General features: G+C 53.3%; 1 protein-coding gene across 1 annotated transcript; it reads right to left on the bottom strand.

The window, feature by feature from the left end:
- Window positions 1-16182: 16182 nt before the first annotated feature.
- On the bottom strand, window positions 16183-18738 carry ACTL8 (actin like 8). Its single transcript, XM_070403062.1, has 2 exons — window positions 18388-18738; window positions 16183-16926 (listed from the first exon to the last, which is right to left on the bottom strand). The coding sequence occupies exons 1-2, from the start codon at window positions 18736-18738 to the stop codon at window positions 16183-16185; spliced, it is 1095 nt and encodes a 364-aa protein (XP_070259163.1).
- Window positions 18739-18988: the final 250 nt, after the last annotated feature.

Below are 18988 nucleotides of genomic sequence, written 5' to 3'. Positions count from 1 at the left end.
GAAGAGAAGACAGAGAAGATGGCACTGCCGCCTCGGAGGTGGGAGAAATCCCTGGAGAGGTATCCTGTGCCCTCCCCCTGGCCCTCCCCTGGCCACACGGCCTCTCTGTGACCTGGGACAAGCAGGGTACATTTCTGAGCATTCGCCATGCCCACTGCCTACCATGATTCTTGATGGTGGGTCATGTTAGTGATCAAGACAGACAAAACGATGCCCTGGTGGGGCGTAAATTCTAGAAAAGAGAGTTAGACCCTGGGTGGGTGGGTGGATGGATGGATAAATAGGTGGATGAATGGGTGGATGGGTGGGTGGGTGGGTGGATGGATGGATAGATGGGTGGATGGGTGGATGGATGGATGGATGGATGGATGGATGGATGGACGGATGGACAGGTAGATGAGTGGATAGACATATGGATAGACAGATGGGCAAGCAAACAAATGAATAAGTAAATTCAAAGAGTATCTGTGCTCAGAAGAAAATAAAACAAGATATGGCAAGCACAACTGGGGGAGGCTGCTTTTCAGCCAGACTGTCCAGAAAAGGCTTTTAATCAGTTAACTGCCATGTGTCCAAAACGAAAACCATTCCCATACGCTACAATATTTTGAATTTAATTTTAAAAACCAACTTGCAATGAACATTATAAAAGTAAATATATTACAATTCGGGTGTTCTTGAATGTTTTCAGCTGAAAACTGACTTTAAAGTTGGTCAGGACTGCCACGTAGGGAAACATTTTTTTATAGAGATGCGCGTGACGTGTGGGGAAGGTCCACCGCTTGCATCTACAGACACTTCTGGCGTACAATGGGTTAAGCTCAGAGGAGGTGACATTTGCCTGAGGTCTGCATTTCCACAGGGAGTCCGCTTTATGAAGGTCCCTGCATCTGTCCTCTCTCCTGTCCACCCCAGGCTCTGGGAGAGAATGACATGTTTGCATCCGTGAAAGGGACAAGAGTGGGAGGTCTTCGAACTTCTCCCCCCGCCCCCCCCGCCCCCCCCCCCCCCCCCCGCCCCATCCCTGCCCGTTTCTAACAGGCAGCAGCAGGTCCAGGGACTGGGACCGGCTCCTCCCTCCTCTGCAGTTGGGCTCCTGCCTCCTCCACCTGCAGGTGAAGTCTGAACCTGACCTAGGAGTTGGGGTGAGGTTAGGGTGCTGGGAAGGAGCCTAGCCCATAGAGAGAGCACTATGACCCCACCCTGTGGTCCCCGAGGGCCAGAACGTGACCGGATCTCCACCCTGACCCAGAGGCTATATGGCCGAAGCAGGGCTAAGAGAATCAAGGGGACACAGGACCTACCATCTCCTGAAGACCTACTATGTGCCGAGGGCTGGCCCAGTCTATGGGTACCACCTCCTTCAAAATCCCCTACGTGAGCGCTATCCTCTCCATTCCAAATACAAAGAAAGGAAACCGGGGGGCCGAACATTTAAATGACATGTCCCCAAAAGGTCAAGGAGCTCGCCTGACAGCCTGAGTCAGCTGGGCCTTACTGCTCCCCTTCTCCTAGTGTATTCATTCAACTCACACTTATTGAGCGCCTGCTGGATACCTGGTGAAGAAGCCAGATGGGGCCCCTGCCCTCCTGGAGTCCCACAAATGCTTGGGGATCCTGCTGTTCCCTGGGGAGGTGGGGTTAGTGAGGAGCCAGAGCCCCCAGGAGACTTGGGAGGTGCTCTCCTGCTGGGGAGGGGAGGGAGGGGACCTGAAACACCAGCCCTTGATCCAGCCACCCTGACCTGGTCTTTGGGGTCAGGCACCACCATCTCAGGGGAGGGCAAGGGGCAGACCCTGTCTGGCCTCAGGTCATATAGGGAATGCCATCTGTGCCCACATTCCCCTAGGGCTGAGACCCTTCCCCACCCAGCAGGTGCTCCAGATACGAGGACCCCCGCATCTCCCTAATTTGCACATGTAAGCAGGCACCTGCTGCATCCGCACCCTACACACTTAAATATACAATTTACTTGGAGGAATTACACACTGCTGACTGCTTTCAGACTCCAGAAAGGCCCCCCACAGAACCGCTTCCTTTCCTCAAGTAGCGTCATCTCTGCAGAGACTCTGCCCAATCCTCTAATTGCAGCATCTGTGCTGGGAGGGCTGGGCCAGGCGGGCTCCAGGCTCTTCCCCCGCAATCCGGCTTTTAACTCCACATCCCCACCTGCAGGGCCCTTGCTGGGCAGCCCTCCCACTCTCATCCCACAGCTGCTGGGCCCGCTGCCTAGACACCTCCTTCCTTGACTCTCTCCCCTTTAATACACATGGTGTTAACCACTCAGCCCCTGAGGGGGGCCGAGCCCTGGATGTGGGGTCAGTGAGGGCTCTTCTAAATCCTGCTTCTTGGGGAATCTCTTCTCCTTTCTCCCAGCCACCTTTCTTAGTTCCCCTCAAAGACAAGAATTCGGGTACAGGTCAGTTATGACGGAAGCCCAACATTCCCGCCCCTGCTGGCTGAAGGTCACTCCAGGAGCACTGACTGCTGGGCACATCGGGTGGCCTGTGCTCCGGCAGGGCTGCAGTGTGCCTGGGAGTGTCTGCAGGCACCTCCCCCCACACCCGCCTCACCTCCCTGCAAGGTGGTGGCTGATGCAGCACCTAGCACATAGTAGCTGCTCAATGAACAGCTGCAGAGCTGCCCCATTCCCCACCCTGTAAATGGCCTCATTTAAAGTTTGATCTCATTAAGATTAGGACAAAGGGAAATGTCTGAGTTCGAGGCTGGGTTCTGAGGGTGTCCCAGCTCACTCACTAGGCCACCATCCCCCACAGGGGTTGGAGCCTAGCCAGCCAAGGGAAGTGGAGACCAGGGCCCTGGCCCCTAAGGAAATACGTCTCCAGCCCCTTCTTCTTTGTCTAGAGAGGCTCCCTCTGCCCCACCTCCCACCAGCCCTGGGGTCTGTCTGCACCACCTCCCTCCCTGCTATCCCATCTCTGGTCTGATCAGCCTCCCCTGTAGCCCAGCCTACAGAGGCAGCTGGCTCTCCCTGGGTGAGGCTCCACTTCTTCCGCCTCCCCCCGCCCCGCACGACCACCTCCCCCCTTTACACCTGAGTCTCCTCTCACTCCTAGGCAATCTCAGGGCCCCTGTGTGGTCTCTACCTGGGCAGGAGAGTGGTCAGCAATTCACTGGCACCTGCCCAAGTCACCACCCTGCTTCTTCCTGTTTCGACATTCACAGCCACCTCCCCTGGCCCTCAAGTTCCCAGTTGGGGTCGGAGCATCTGGGTTCCACACTTATCAGTGTAGCAGAGGACCCAGGGGAAGCCGAGAAGGTGGCTCATGCTGCTCTGACCAGTGAGTGGCACACCTTGTCCCAATGCCTCGATCTAATCCTACAAGCTCCACGGTGGGCCCCTTTGCACTGATTGATCAGAGGGCCTGGGAAGGCCAGCCAAGGCATTCTTACCGAGGATCAGCTCTGTGCCAGGCACCCTGTCCCTGGGAAACAGTGAACAAAGCAGACCTAGTAGAGGAGCTGATGTGCTAAGGTCAGTGGAGGAGTGTGGGAGTGGAGACAGATGATAAACAGGCAAACGAATGTCCCCTCAGGTCTTGGTAGGTCGTCTATAGAGGGGGAAAGAGCAGGATGATTTGATAGTGCAACTAGCTGGGGGGTGGGAAGTACATGACAAGGTGACATCGCTGAAGTCAATATCCGAGGCCTCAGGTAAGCGGGAATCTGGGGACAGGTATTTAGTCAGAAGAAGCGGGAGCAGCATGTGCAAAGGTCCCGAGGTGGGGCTGCTTGAGGTATGGTTGAGTAACTGGATGTTAAAATGGAACAATTTTGGTCTCAATTTTGGATGAGGCTCAAAGACAATAGATTCCAACCTCGTCTGTATGCCAATGTGGGGTGTGAGACCCCCGCCCCAACAGGATTTGCAAAAGAGGTGATGAGGATTATAGCCCTTAGCTCAGCGGTTCTCAACCTGTGGGTTGCGACCCCTTTGGGGGTCGAACGACCCTTTCACAGGGGTTGCCTAAAACCATCAGAAAACACATATATAATTGCATATTGTTTTTGTGATTAATCACTATGCTTTAATTATGTTCAATTTGTAACAACGAAATTGGGGTCACCACAACACGAGGAACTGTATTAAAGGGTGGAGGCATTAGGAAGGTGGAGAACCACGGCTTTAGCTTATCACGCTAAAAGGGGTTAGCAAGACCGAGAGGGGGCTGGAGATGAAGAAGGGAGTTTGGGGCGGGGGGGGGGGGTTGGGGGGCTGATGGAATTCTGAGACCCTTCTACCAAGAGAGAAGGGGGGGCTGCCTGGCCTTCCCTCAAGCCCAGGGAGGGGGTTAGCAGCAAGACCACTTGGAGAGCTAGATATGCCCCTGGGAGCTTGGGCAGTGGGGGCACAACAGTGATGCGAGACCTCATCACCGTGAGGGTTGCCAAGGAGGAGCTCATGAGGCCAAAGTGGTGAGGGATTCTGAACCTATGAGATCATCCGCAACCCAGATGGGCTCAACCCCGAAATAGTATCAGGACCCAGGGGTGGGGAGTCAGGTTTTAAAGGCCTTTGAGTGGGCCTTTCTCAGTGGGGAGCTCTCTAGGTGGGTCTGGATTCTGGGAAAGTCCGGAGGAGAGAGATCATAGTCTTAGCAAATGGAATGTGGTCTAAGCACAAGGGAATGTCCATTGTGATGTGGCCTAAAGATCAGTTCCCCGGGGAGGGGTATCAATTCAATCATTTGATCGAACCTAATCATTACAAAGCAGCTAGAGACGAATAACCAAGGTGGAGGACCCCATGAGGAGCCAAAGGACCTGCGGGTGGGGGGACTAAGCTAACACGAGGTCCTGGGGTGGGGGGAGGGGCCTAATCCAATCTGCTGGTGTCCTTATAAGAAGAGGAGATTAGGACACACAGAGACACCAGGGGGCAGGCACAGAGGAAGGACCAGGTGAGGACAGGGAGAAGGCGCCGCCTGCAAGCCACGGAGAGAGGCCTCAGAGGAAAGCCACCTGCTAACACCTTGATCTTGGACTTCTAGCCTCCAGAGCTGTGAGAGGATAAAGGGGTGTTGCCTGAGCCCCCCAGGCTGTGGTGTTTGACTCAGACATTCTACCAAGTTCCAGGAAGGAAGACTAAGGGGCGTAGCAGGCCAGGGCAAGGGGCGAACGTTCCTAAACTCCACGCCTCTTTGCCCAGGTTGGATGCCACAGGCTGAGGCACAGAACCGTGGGAGCTCCATCACCTGGAGACGAAGGCACACTCCTCAGCCAGGCACTCAGGGCCCCAGATTCACTCCCATCACCCACCCACCTCCTGGGTCACTTCCCATTCTTTAAAAACAAAAAATACATATATTTTTATTGATTTCAGAGAGGAAGGGAGAGGAGGGAGAGATAGAAACATCAATGATGAGAGAGAATCATTGATCGGCTGCCTCCTGCACACCCCACACTGGGGATCGAGCCTGCAACCCGGGCATGTGCCCTGACCGGGGTTCAAACCATGACCTCCAGATTCATAGGTTAATGCTCAACCACTGAGCCATGCCGGCCAGGCTCACCTTCCATTCTTGGAAGGCAGCTATGCTCACCACTATACCACCAACGCCGACACACCTTCCATTCTTGATGGAACTGCCAGCCAGCCTTCTAACTCTGGGCTCTTCTCTGCACCTTGGCACAGGCCGTTTCTTCTGCCTTAATGCCCGGCCTTGTCTAACCCCTACCCTTCCTCCCAAAGCAGGCCCAACAGCACCTCCTCCAAGAAGCCTTCCCGGACCAGCAGCTGCCACAGGGCCCTGGGCTTCCCTAGTGTCCTGCGCAGTTTCCTGGTGGTTTTCTCCCCTGAACTGTGAGGGTCTAGAGCTGAGGCTGCCTATGCTGTGTGCCCTTCCGTGTCCCCAGGGTATGACAGAGCGCTTGGAACCTGGGTATGTGGAAGGCGGCATAGAAGGAAGGAATATGGGGAGGCCTAGAACCGTCCTCCCCAAAACGCACGCTCACAGGAGCTCATTGCAGGCTGAGAGCTGGTGGGGACCTTGGCGACCAGCTGCTCCTACCTCCTCCTCTGCACCTGGGGAAGCTGAGGCCCAGGGAGGGGAAGTGGCAGGCCAAGGTCACAGAGGTTAGAAGCCCCTGGGCCCCAGACCCCCATGTCCCAGCCCAGGGCTCCCTGCACGGTGTTGGGCTCCCACCAGCCCCCTCTCGGTCCCCTTGACAAGTGGAGTTTAATTATTTACGACGGCGCTTTACAGCTGCGGGTGAACCACCGGAACATATTTTGTAAAAGTAATGAAGGCTCAGTAATGCGAGACCTCGCTACCGCTCCCGTCACTAAATCTTGGCCCGGGAGTCGGCCAGACTGCGTAGGCATTTCCCCCTCTCCTCTCTTTCAGAGAATTACAGGGTTTGCAGATTAGGGGTGGTTGCGGCACAAGGCATATCGCAGGCATTTTTTCTCATTTGGGGGGAAAGAACGGGGCTTCGTGGAACGAGAGTCTGACTCTCCTCCCGCGTGAAGATCACAATGGCGTGTCAGCGACAGGAGCGCCACAGGCGGCGGGCCGGATGCCGTCACAGAGCCCCTGCTGTGCCACTCGCCCTGGAGGGCAGAAGAGGCAGGGTGACAGGGGCACTGAGGAGAGAGGCAGGCCCGGGAGTCAGCAACCCGCGCCTCTGCTCCGCCTCTTTGGCCTCAGTTTCCCCATCTGTCAATGAGGGAGCCGGAAGAGACGTTGCCTCTCTATTCCCTTCCATGGCATTCTACACTTTTTTCTTTTCTTAATATATTTTTATTGATTTCAGAGAGGGAGAGGGAGAGATAGAAATATCAATTATGAGAGAGAAGTGCACACCCCCTACTGGGGATCCAGCCTGTAATCCGGGCATGCGCCCTGACCAGGAATCGAAGCCTGACTTCCTGGTTCACAGATGGATGCTCAATCACTGAGCCAAACTGGCCGGGCTCCACCCTGTTCCTATAAATAGAAAAAGTGAGACAACATGTTTATTCCAAGAAGGCAAACGTGCTTTGGGCTTCCCACAGCCCCATCAGGCAGACTTAGCTCCAGTTTGCAGATGAGGCAGAGAAAGATCAAGTGGCCCATCCCAGGTCGCAGTGCTGGAGGGTGACAGTCAGGATTCGAACCTGGGCTCCCTGACCCCAGAGGACACGCCTTTAGCACCTCTCTGCAAGCGTTGCACTGGCGTTTCCAACAGGCCGGCGCTGTGATGGGCACCGCTCATTATGTCTCCCCAGTGATGATGGGTGTGTCTCCCCATCCTCACTGATGAATGAGAGCACCGAGGCTCACGGTGAACCCAGATTTTGGACCTAATGAGATTGAGCTGGGCAGGGGATGGTGTTTGGAGCTAGACTGAAGAGGAAGGGAGAGAGATGGACCAGTAGAAGGCACGTGAGGAGGGGGAAGGTGGTGGAGGCATTTAGACGGAGGTTGTGTTTGGAACATTCCAGCATTTGGGAGGAAAGGTGTGAGCCTTAAAAAATGGGATCTGAGATGGAAGATTGACGGTGAGCCCCTCGTGGACAGGAGCCATTCATCTGTGAATCTCCACTGCCCCACACATAGTAGATGCTCAATAAATGGAAGCAAGGGTTGTCAAATAAGGGGACCCATTTCAGACTTTGTTCTGCTACTGATCGGTGGGCGACCTTGAGTGTGCTCTGTCACCTCTCTGGCCTTCTGCGTTACCTCTCTAATCAGGCCCATCTGCCCACGGCAGGCAGTTCTACCAGGCAGCTCCCTAATACATAATCCTGCCCGTGAGAGGCTCTCAAATCTTCAAGAAAGCCAGTTCGATCAATGCGCTCACAAGGCCATGCCAATGTACTCACTCAATGCCAGAAACTTCTGCAGGCAGCTCATCTACAGGCGTCCTGCTGGATGCCGGAGTCATACACTTCTGCTCGGTCCTCAGGAGAGAAGGGAGCGCTGGCTCGCCCTTCTCTGTAAATTACGGTGCTCTCAGAAGGAAGATTCAATCCTTCATTCATTCAACAAACACTGATAGAGCAGGCACTGTGTGCTGGCACCGTTCTAGGAACCGGGGACCCAGCAGTGAACAACACAAAGTCTTGTCTTCATGGAGCTTCCATCCCAGTGGAGAGACAAGCTGGTATTTTAAAAAGTGAAGCAGCGAGAGAGAAGAGAGGAGGTGTGGGCTGTTCATTTTTAACATGGGGTGTGGGGTCAGGGAAGTCCTCTCTAGTAGGTGGCACTTGAGCAGAGTCAAAGAATCAAGGGAGTGAGCCAGCAGAGGTCTGGGGAAGGTGCTCCGGGCAGAGGGAACAGCAAGGGCAAAGGTCTGGAGGCGAGCACACCTGGTACCATGGGGGACCCCTGGGAGGCCAGAGGGACGGGAGGGCGGTGAAGGAGGTAGAGGAGAGGTGAGAGTGTGGCAGGAGCCCCGAGCAGGGCCTTATAGGACACACTGGGGACTTCAGCTTTTTCTCTGAGTGAGATGAGGAGCCTTTCTAAGCAACGTGTCATGTGACATCACCTTTAACGGGCCAGCACGGGCACTGAGAATAAATTTCATGGGAGGCAAAGCTGGAAGCCTGTGGGCAGGTGGGAGTTCCTTTCAGGAACCAGGTGAGAGCTGACGGTCTGCAGTGGTAGCTGGAGAGTGGGTGAGACGTGGCTATTGCTGGATATATTTTGAAGCCAGAGACAGGAGGAGGATTATTTATTGCTACTCTGGCTTATCCAAGGTGAATCTGACTTTCAAGGTCTTGGCCACCAGGTCAACAGTTTTGTTGAGAGGCATTCTTGGCTGACATTGACATCCTCTCTCTCTTTTAATATATATTTTATTGATTTCAGAGAGCAAGGGAGAGGGAGAAAGAGACAGAAACATCAGTGATGAGAATCATTGATCTGCTGCCTCCTGCACGCCCCCCCTCCTCCACTGGGGATCAAGCCCACAATCCGGGCATGTGCCCTGACCAGGAATCAAACCATGACCTCCTGATTCATAAGTTGATGCTCAACCACTGAGCCATGCCGGCCAGGCATCATCCTCTCTTTTGACTCTAATCCATTGGAAACTAGAAGAAGGGAATTTCTTTCCACATTGAAACTGTTAACCACCTCAGGGCAGGTATGTGCCAGAGAAGAGAGGCCAGCTCTGCTGAGCCTGGTCCGAGATGTGCTGGGCAACTCTTGGGGCATCCGGCCTTCCCCAGGGTCCATCGACGCCTGGCAAGATCCTTCTACACCAGAGCAAACTCAGCCTCCAGCGAGGCCAGTAGCCCCAGAGCAACTGTGGCTGAAAAGCCAACAATCCCCCCAACAGGCCAGTGGAAAAGATTAATAATAATTACCGCAATCACAACAATAATAGCAGCCAACTTTCATTGGGCATCGATTAAGTGCCGGGAACTGTGCTAAGCATTCTGCGTAACCCCCTACACACCATGAGATAGGTACTAGCAACAGTCCCATTTTACAGAAGAGGAGTTTGAAGCTCGGAGATACCACATAATCATCCTGCGGCCACACAGCTAGAAAGAGACTGAAACTCGGGTCTCCATAACTGTTCCTTCAGCCCCTACAATTCCTTGCTGACCAGGTCCCATTCCCCGGACAGTCCCTCCTAGGTTCCTCATGCAGACCTACTGCCGCCACCACCCCCCTTCTCCTCTGAGGCAGGCCCAGCCCTCCACACCCACCCCCTTCACCCATGTCCCCCACTGACTCCCCGCAGCACAGCCACCACAGGACCCCCATTCTTACCTGGAGTGAGACCTCCTTAACTCCAGGTGGAGGCCCAGGCGTTTGGAAACAGGCACTATTTTTAGAGATGACAGCCAAATTGCTTGTTTATTCCAAAGACAATAGACTAATACTTTTAGCAAGGCCCTCGGGGAACATTTTTAATGAATATGTAATGACTAAGGTGGTAGATAAAATGACTGAGACCATAGGGGATTTCTACCCACCCCCCAGCCTTGGAGGACCTCCCTTTGCTAAGTGCACACTCTCACAAAACCCAGTACTGACAGGCTGAAGGCTTCTCAGCACCATTTTGCTGGGGAAACTGAGGCTCAGAAAGGCTAAGCAAATTGCCTAGGGTTGCACAGCTAGTGGGGTGGGGGGAGTAGCGATTAACACATAGATTCATTGCCTGCACTGCCCACTCTCCCAACAACAGTTACACTGGCCGGGTGAGGGAACACTCCCTGAATCCCACTCCCGTCAGCAGGCTAAACATCGCACCTGCAAATTTTGCTCTACTTATTTTCAACGAACCCATTCTTTCCCTCATAAGTCACACAGCGTCCCGCCCTTGTCAGAATCATCAAAGGCCCAATTAACCCTGAATTCCGTGGCCCCTTCCCTGCAAACTTCCCCCAAACCCATGGCTTTTCAGGCCGGGAATATTACAAATCTGGTAGAAAACCAGCGCAGCAAGCAAGCATTTATTCTATGGCAAGCCTGTCGGGGGGAGGGGAGAAATCCACATGCCCAAAAAAACCACCCACGGCAGCTCAATTCCAACTGCCAAGCCTTTATTAGTGGTGATAAAAGGCAGCAAAAAATGCACAGGGCTTTCTACTCTCAGGTGGGGTCAGCCGTCCTCGGAATTAGTCATGTTTTGACTGGGAGAGTTATAGAATTTATAATGGAGGCCCTGGAGAAATTAAGCACGGATTACAGCCAACCCCCTCCCCTGATGAATGTCTCCAGCGGGAACAGTGCACAGGGCTCCCTGGGGCCCTCCAGAAACCTGGGTTGCTGGCCCAGAGATCTGGACGAAGATGATGAGCCCACAATACACGGGAGTGGCCGGGCTGTCTCCCTACCTCCCTGGGGTCAAGTCCACTCCTCATCGAATCTGGGCAGCGGGACTCAGGTCTGTCCTCCGAGTCCCGGGCAGCACCGCACCCCCAGCAGGATTCAGGAACGCTTGTCTAATGAGTCTGTCTTCCCCCAAGGTCATCCTTCCTGGATCCAGCTTCGGTCTCTCTGGAACATCAGGAGAAGTGGCTTGAATGTGGGCAAGTCCAGTGAACTCTATCTTAATTAAAGAGTCAGACCCACCTCTCACACTCTGATTTTAGGGCCATTTTAAAACACCAAAGACCCCTGAGAGCGCTCGTATAGCAAGAGGCTGAGACCTTAGTGGAAAAGTTCATCAAAAGAGCAGGATGAAAAGGAATCTTTGCAGGCAGCATGTGAAAGCTTTGGGGCTGTGCTTTGTGAGTCTCTGTGTGGTTGATTGCTCGAGTCTTTAATCCTGGCTTGTTGCAAAAGAGTGGCTCCAGGAGAATATTAACCCTTATTGAGCACCTACTATGTGGCAGACACGGTGCTAAGCAACTTTATAAACATGCTGCAATGTAACAGAGCCTAGAAAAGGGCTCAGCACAGAGTAGGGGCCTAATAATATTCATTGCATGGATAAGTGACTTTTTAAGCCCCATATCAGCCATGGGAGGTCGGGAGGTCGGTACGATTAATTAACACTTTGCAGATGAGGCCAGAGAATCAGAAAGGGGCGGTTCTTTGCCCCATGCAACACAGCATGCCAAGTGGGGAGCAGAGTCCAAGCCCCCAGGTGTCTGATTCTGACACCAGAACTCTTTCCTGTCAGCCATGGCTCCTCCTTTCCCTGCAGGATGGGCTTCCTGGGACAGGTGGTCATGCTTGGGGCTGAAGGAAGTGAGAAGCCCGGGAGCTGTCCGGGATTTGCAGTGCTGAAAGGAAGAGCTCAGACTCCCAGCCGGGGCAGCACAGGACTTGCCCTCGCCACCAAGTCATTTCACTCTCTCACTTGGCCACCCCTCTCCCCAAGTCCCACATTCCCAGCTTCCTCTCCTGCCACCACCCGGGCCAAGTGATCTAAAACTGATAGACAGCTGCTAGGTGATAGAAAGGAAGTGTTTTTCTCTCAAACCCACCACAACCCCCAGTATCACCAACACCAAATCTCCAGTCTAAGGCATCAGAGAGGCACAAGGTCCCGGGCAATGCAGAATATTTAGCCTGGAATCTAATGGAATGCATGTTTCCATGATTTATGTTATTGCTCTGGCCTGGTCCCTCTCTGGGCCGTTCTCCAAGCTACGCCCAGAGTTCCAATTCTTCAAGTGATGTCATGACTGTCCTTACAATTCCGAGAGGCCTCGCCATCACCTTCAGGATAAAGTCTTCACTTCTTGGCATGAAACTCAATGTCCTTCCAGAACTGGCCCTACTTACCTCCACCTTCACCTGTCCTCTCTCCCTACTTCCCTCACTCTCCAGCCATTCTAAATGTCCCGTCTATGTAACACTCCCATACTGGGTTGTTAAAAGCAGCTGTGGGGCTGGTGGCAAGGACAAGCTTTTCAAAGAAAAGGAACAGCATGTGCAAAGTCCTGGTGCTCTGGCCTGGGTCATTCAGGGATCATTTCCTAAGGAAGACCCCTGGCTGACCACCTCTCCTGTAGCCAGTCACTCTCCATCCCTGGGCTAGCTCTGCATACAGAATGTGCTTTGGCCCCATCACTCAGACAAGAAAAGAAATTGCCCTGCAGTGCTTCGTCCTGGACGGTAAGCTAGCACTTTATGATGTTTTATTCATTTTGAATCACTAGTACCTATCTGCATGTGAGCAGGTAAAAACAAACAGAAGAGCCAGGTTTTTGCCTAAGAACTTGTTCAACGGAGGCTGATGTATGCAGAAATAATAATAGCGAACCCTTAGGTATCCGGCACTTGCTAAATGTTTTATATATGTTAGCTCACCAAAGCCATATGGTAATCATCAAACTCATGGTGTCAGACCCACCATCATCAAACCCACCATGAGGTGGGCATTTTTGTTAGGCCCATTTTACAGATGGGAAAACTGAGGCTCAGGAGGTTAAGCAGCCTCCCCCAAGGCAACAGAGCCAGAAAGCAGCACAGCAAGCATGCTTATCCAGACAATCTGCTTCAGTCCCAGCCCTTGTCCATTTCACCATCTGCCTCTCTAAGGAAAGGGGACCTAATGGTGGGAGAGGCAACGAAAGTCTCTTCTAGAGCCAGGAGGCTTGTAGTGTTAACGTTGACTTTGTTCTCTGCATCAGGAGAACCTAACACTTCTACCAGAGTTATCTCGGGGCACTTGGGCATCCAAAACCAACCCAAATCCAAAGACAAGGGTGCCAAGCCCCCACCTTGGCAACAGAAACTGGCAGGACTGGGAATGGCCTAGCTAAGGGCCCTTCCGTTTGTCCCCCCTGTCAGCCCCACCCAGCCCTCCATCCCCAGCTGCCAAGACCCTGCCTCCCACCCCCCTGCACCTGGCTGACCCTGGCAGGAAGCCCCAGACCCCTCGTGGAGGAAAAGCTCCCCCCAGCTCTGAGCAGCTGCCAGGCCTGGCGTGCCAGAAGTTCCGCCTTAGGTTGATGGCCCCGCACAGCCCCATGGAGCTGCTATTTTTAATTTAATTGGAGAGTGGAAGGAGAGAGATGATACCCAGTGAGAGAGTTTTAAAAGCTTTCAGCATAGGGAAGGAGAGAGAGAAAGTGAAGAAAAGTTCGTAATTATACACCAGGAAGCCAGATTTGATGCTTCGACTGAAAGGTTAAATGTTACATTCAGAATGAAATGAGAAAGAGAGTTCTGATGACAGTTGCCCAGAGCTAAATAAGGAAAAAAAATACCCCTTGCCCAGCTCCCTCGGCTCCCTCATACCCATTTCTGTGCTTCCCCGCTTCTGCTGTTTAAGGCTCGGGAGCACACAAATAAACCGGCTGGAGCACAAAGATTACGGTTCTGTATATCAACACCTGCTTGCCACCCAAAAGCAGCTTTCATTAGAGTGTAGAAAAAATCACGTGTTTCGCCTCTCAGGCCAACAGACCCAACAGGGTCCAGAACACTGGGGAGGGAGTCTAGCACTGTAGGTGACAATATGGACTTAAATATGGATGGAGCTAGGTTCAAATCTCTCCTCTACCACGGGACAGGTGTGGTGGGTCAGCTCAGCCAACATCCATGTGCCTCCTGTTGCTTCCTTTTTTAAAAATAAATTCTGCCGAAGCCGGTTTGGCTCAGTGGATGGAGCGTCGGCCTGCGGACTGAAAGGGCCCGGGTTCGATTCCGGTCAGGGGCATGTGCCTGGGTTGTGGGCACATCCCCAGTAGGGGATGTGCAGGAGGCAGCTAATCGATGTTTCTCTCTCATCGATGTTTCTAACTCTCTATCTCTCTCCCTTCCTCTCTGTAAAAATTCAATAAAATATATTTTTAAAAAAATAAATAAATAAATAAATTCTTACCCAAGGATATACTTACTGATTTTCTGGGGACCACTGCTGGCTCAGGTTTGGGGACAAATTTGTGGCCAAGAGAATCTAGTTCGCATGCCAAAGACAAGGTGAGCTAGTCTCTGGCTTCCAAATTCCTCCCCCTGTCCCTGCAACATCAGGGTTCCTTGGGCCTCAGTCCTCCACCCACGTTACTCTATCCCAGTTCCCAACACTGGATCCAAGCGCCCCTTGTAGAAGCAACCGGACAACACAGTTGAGGCCCTGACTGGATTTGAACCCCACTTTCACCACTTACCAGAAAAAATATTTGTTAAACAAATAGTACATTGTGGCTCCTTTCTCTGTATTAGTCAGAGTAAGCAAGACAGCTGCTCTAACAAGCAACCCCCACATCTCAGTGGCTGAACACAGTACTCTTCCTCATCTCCCAGTGCAGTGTAGATTGGGAGAGTTATAGAATTTATAATGGAGGCCCTAGAGGATTTATAGTGTGGTCCCACCCAGTCATGCAGGCTCCATCCATCTGCAGCTCTACTGTCCCCTCCCCGACTGGATCCTCTGAATCCCATAGGCTGAGAGGGCTATTTTAAAGGTCAGGCATACATAAACTGGCCAGCACTTACGGTATGGTCACATGGCCCTAGCTAACTGCCAGGGACCTGGGAAGTGTAACTACATAGTAGACCAAGAAAGGGGGCTGGGGACAGGCCCTGACAGTCCCCAATGGTCTCCATCTTAGTCTACCCCATCAAAAGTAGGCATTCCTCCAACCCCCAGACCACATGACTGTGACAGGTGATTTATCTCACTCTTCATCCTCAAAAATACGGTAATCTCCTTGAAACCAGAAACCTCATGCATCTCTTTCACCTCCAAGTCCCCAGTGCCTAGCGTAGTACCTGCACACAGTAGATCCTCAACTGTTTGTCAGCTATTACAGTCCTGGGAGCTCAGCGTTAGCAGAATACTGGAACATCTGGACCTGGATGGTGTGGCTCAGTGGTGGAGCATCAACCTATGAACCAGGAGGTCACAGTTCGATCCCCGGTCAGGGCACATGCCCTGGTTGCGGGCTCGGTCCCCAGTGTGGGATGTGCAAGAGGCAGCTGATCGATGATTCTCTCTCATCACCGATGCTTCTATCTCTCTCCCTCTCCCTTCCTCTCAGAAACAAATAAAAATATATTTAAAATAATAATAATATTGGAACATCTGGGATGGAGAGAAAGAACGTGGCAGAGGAAGAACAAGAGGCTCCAGGCTCCTGCCCATTCTGCTCAGGAGTAACCACTGTCCACAGGCCCCGAGCTCCCCAACAACTGCCCTGGCCCCACCCTGGTTCTCATAGACTCATACTCCCGAGGTCTCCCTACCGAACTGCCCACATGACGCCCATTCATCACAGAAGCTACGACTGGTTCCAAACAAGTGGTTTATTTGCATTTATCAAACAAGACCCAGGGCACGGGGGAAGGGCACTCACTCCTCCTGGCCAGAGAGTGGAGGGTTAGAAACTTCAACTCTCCCCAGCCTCACCCTCCCGCACCCCCACCCCCACAATACAAAATACTTCTCTCTTGCCCCAGTTAAAACCTACTCAACTAAAAGAATGGACAACCCAGGGAGACGCCAGTGAACAATAAGTGCCTATCATGGAGATGGCAGCTGGCCGCTCCCATCCTAGTAACAGCCCACCCCTGGAGAAACTGCCCCTGGGGGGCTTCGCAGGATGACACCCTGTCCTCCCATGGGTTGGATCCCATTTTTGAAACAAGATAAAACCCCAGAACTTTAAAACATCCCCCATGAGCTCAGAATTCCAATGCCAGCTAACCCCACCCCGGCTCAGTCCCTTTCACTGAAATTAATCCACCAGTGCCCATCTGATGAAAGCCGGGTCACCCCCCCCCCCCACCACCCCCCAGGCAAGCCAACAGGCCACAGCTTCTATTTCTCATCGTACTCCTTCCTGGTTATCCACTCAGACTTGTAAGTAGACAGATGAGCCACCACAGACGCTCCCAGCCAGACGCTAAAGTTTCTCTTGCTATGACTCCACACGGAGGCATCCGTGCAGGAGGGATAATGCGGGGCCAACTCCAGGAACAGGCGCCGGGTGAAGCCCGGGTAGAGGGTGTTCCCCCCACAGGCGATCACGTGCGACATGAGCTGGGGCTGCAGGGCGGCGTCGCAGGCGTTGATGGAATCCAGCACAGCCTGGGAGATGCTGGGCCTCTCCTGGTCGAACACCTGCGGGCTGAAGAACATCTCGGGGGCCAGCCGCTGCATGGGGGTCAGCTCCACGGAGGTGCCGTCCGGGAGAATGTAGGTGTCACTATCATCGTAGCCACTGGGCAGGCTCTGGCGGTAGTCCAGCGCCTCCACCAGCTTCTGCGGCACGTAGCATTTGGTCATCTTAATGGCGTCAACTGTTTGCAGCCGAAACAGCTTGTTCATCTTGCTGTCTTCCTTGAAGAGGCTCTTGACGAGATAGTCGGAGAGATCCTGGCCGCCGAACTCCAGCATCTTCCCGGTGGGCCATATGGGGCGGCCCAAGTGGAAAGGCTGGACTCGGGTCAGGCCGCAGCCGGAATCGACCACCATGCCCGTCAGGAAGCCCGTGGCGTACAGGGACATCTCCAGCTGGTCGGCCAGGAGGAGGGCCGGGACATCCAGTAACTCAAACATAATCTGCAAGCGGGGAGGAGACAAGACACACGCGGTATTTTCCTTGAACGAAGGGCTCGGACCCACTTCTGTTTTACGCAGCACCGGGCTATGCCCAGCTTTCAAAAATGAAGTCAGCACACAGACGTCTGTCCTCCAGCGGCTGGCGGCTGCCCCTCAGAACGCCGGGCCCAGGGACCCTGGAGCTCCCGCTGTGGTAATGTGACTCCCCCACTGAAAACTCAGGAGCTTCCTGTCCATTGAGAGCAGGGGTTGGCAAGCGTCTTCTGTAAATGGCCAGAGGGGTTGCCGGATGTAGCAAATACAAATGTAGGCTGCCCAGTCCAATTTGAATTTCAGATAAACAACAAAGAATGATTCAGTATAAGTATGTCGTGTGCAATATTTGGGGCATACTTTGTCACACTGAAGCATCCTTCATTGTTTATCTGAGATTCCCATCTGACTAGGTATCGTGTATTTTATCTAGCAAACCTACAGTCGTAAATATTTTATGGGATCCACAGTCTCTGATGCAACTACTCAACTCAGCTGCTGTAATAAAAGCAGCCATAGATGATATGCAAATGAGTGGGCATGGGCCTGTGCCGGTAAAACTTTATTTATCAAAACAGATGCTGGGCCAGATTTGGCCCGCCAGCGGTAGTTTGTCAGCTCTGGATTTAAAGTAAAATGCAAGCGCTTCCGTAGCCTACCAAGCCTGCCAGCGCCGGCCTCTGCCAACCTCACCTTTCTGTCTCCCTCTTGCCACTCTCCCACCCCCGCCCCGTTCGCTGGGCTCCAGCCTCACTAGTTGAAACCTCCTCCCCAGAGAAGCCCTCCCTGATCACCCTCTTCAAAAAGAAGATCCTCACCAGTCCGCTCTCACCACACTTTAATTTGTTTCTAGAACCGATGACTCTTTGGAATTCTTTTTGGTTAACGCCTCATGGTCAAGTCCTTCCCCAGAAGGTAAGCTCCTCAAGGGCCAGAATCTCATCTGTGAACATGACCCAATCTCTAGTGTCTCCCAGTCACGCCCCTTCTAGAGCATTTTTCCTGCCCTGTCTCTCTCTGTGGGAAGAGCTTCCCACAAGTCCCTGAGGCCTAATGCCGGGCCCACGTGAGATCTCAGAAAATACTCGTGGGGCAAATGATTAAGAAAGAAGAGCCGTAACCGGTTTGGCTCAATGGATAGAGCGTCAGCCTGCGGACTGAAAGGTCCCAGGTTCGATTCCGGTCAAGGGCATGTACCTTGGTTGCGGGCACATCCCCAGTGGGAGGTGTGTAGGAGGCAGCTAATCGATGTCTCTCTCTCATCAAAGTTTCTAGCTCTCTCCCTCCCTTCCTCTCTGTAAAAAATCAATAAAATATATTTTTTTTAAAAAAAGAAAGAAAGAAGAGCCCCTGATGGCCAATCCTGTCCAAACACGAAGTGCTGCTGCTGCCCGCTCCCGGGGGAGAGCAGCCCCGAGAAGGCCTTACCTCCAGGGTCTTCTTTCGCTCCACAGGATCCTTCAGGGGGGACTCTGTGACCAATACGGGGGTGTCCTCGTGTATCAGCCTGTGCTTCTGCAGAACAAAGGACCAGATCTGCTCCACGCCCTCCCAGTTGAGGACACGGCCCCGCTGGATGGGGTAGCTAAAGGTGTCAGGGTGGAGAAGGTCGATGCCCAGACCCAAGCGCCGCCGGGCGGAGCTGGGGCCGGGGTTCTCCTTGCACGGCCTGTAGTTCACGATGCTTGGTAAGATCAACTGCGGCTCGTTCCAGCCGGAGAAGCCGGACTTCATGTAGCCAGACCCGTGGTCGATGACGACGACGGTTTGCTCGGTCATGGCCGAGGAAGGGCTGGGAGGGCTCTTCTGAAGGGTGTTTGGCAAAGGCAGGCCACCTGCGGAGGGAAAGGGTGGGGGTTCCCTGTGAGCCCATTCTGGCCACCGTGGGCCGCTTCCCACTCTCCACCCAGCGTCAAGCCTCAGGCTCCCCGAAGCCTGTCCATTCCCGTGTCCAAACCTTTGCGCCAGCTGCTGCCTGCGCCTGGAAGGTTCTTCCCATCCCAAACTCCCATCATCCGACAAGGCCCCT

Source organism: Myotis yumanensis, unplaced genomic scaffold (assembly GCF_028538775.1).
Source record: "Myotis yumanensis isolate MYYU_CA2020_CCGP unplaced genomic scaffold, mMyoYum1.0.hap1 SCAF_2, whole genome shotgun sequence".
Lineage (NCBI taxonomy): Eukaryota > Metazoa > Chordata > Mammalia > Chiroptera > Vespertilionidae > Myotis > Myotis yumanensis.
Note: the sequence above shows the minus strand (reverse complement) of the source record. Positions and strands in the feature narration are given on the sequence as shown.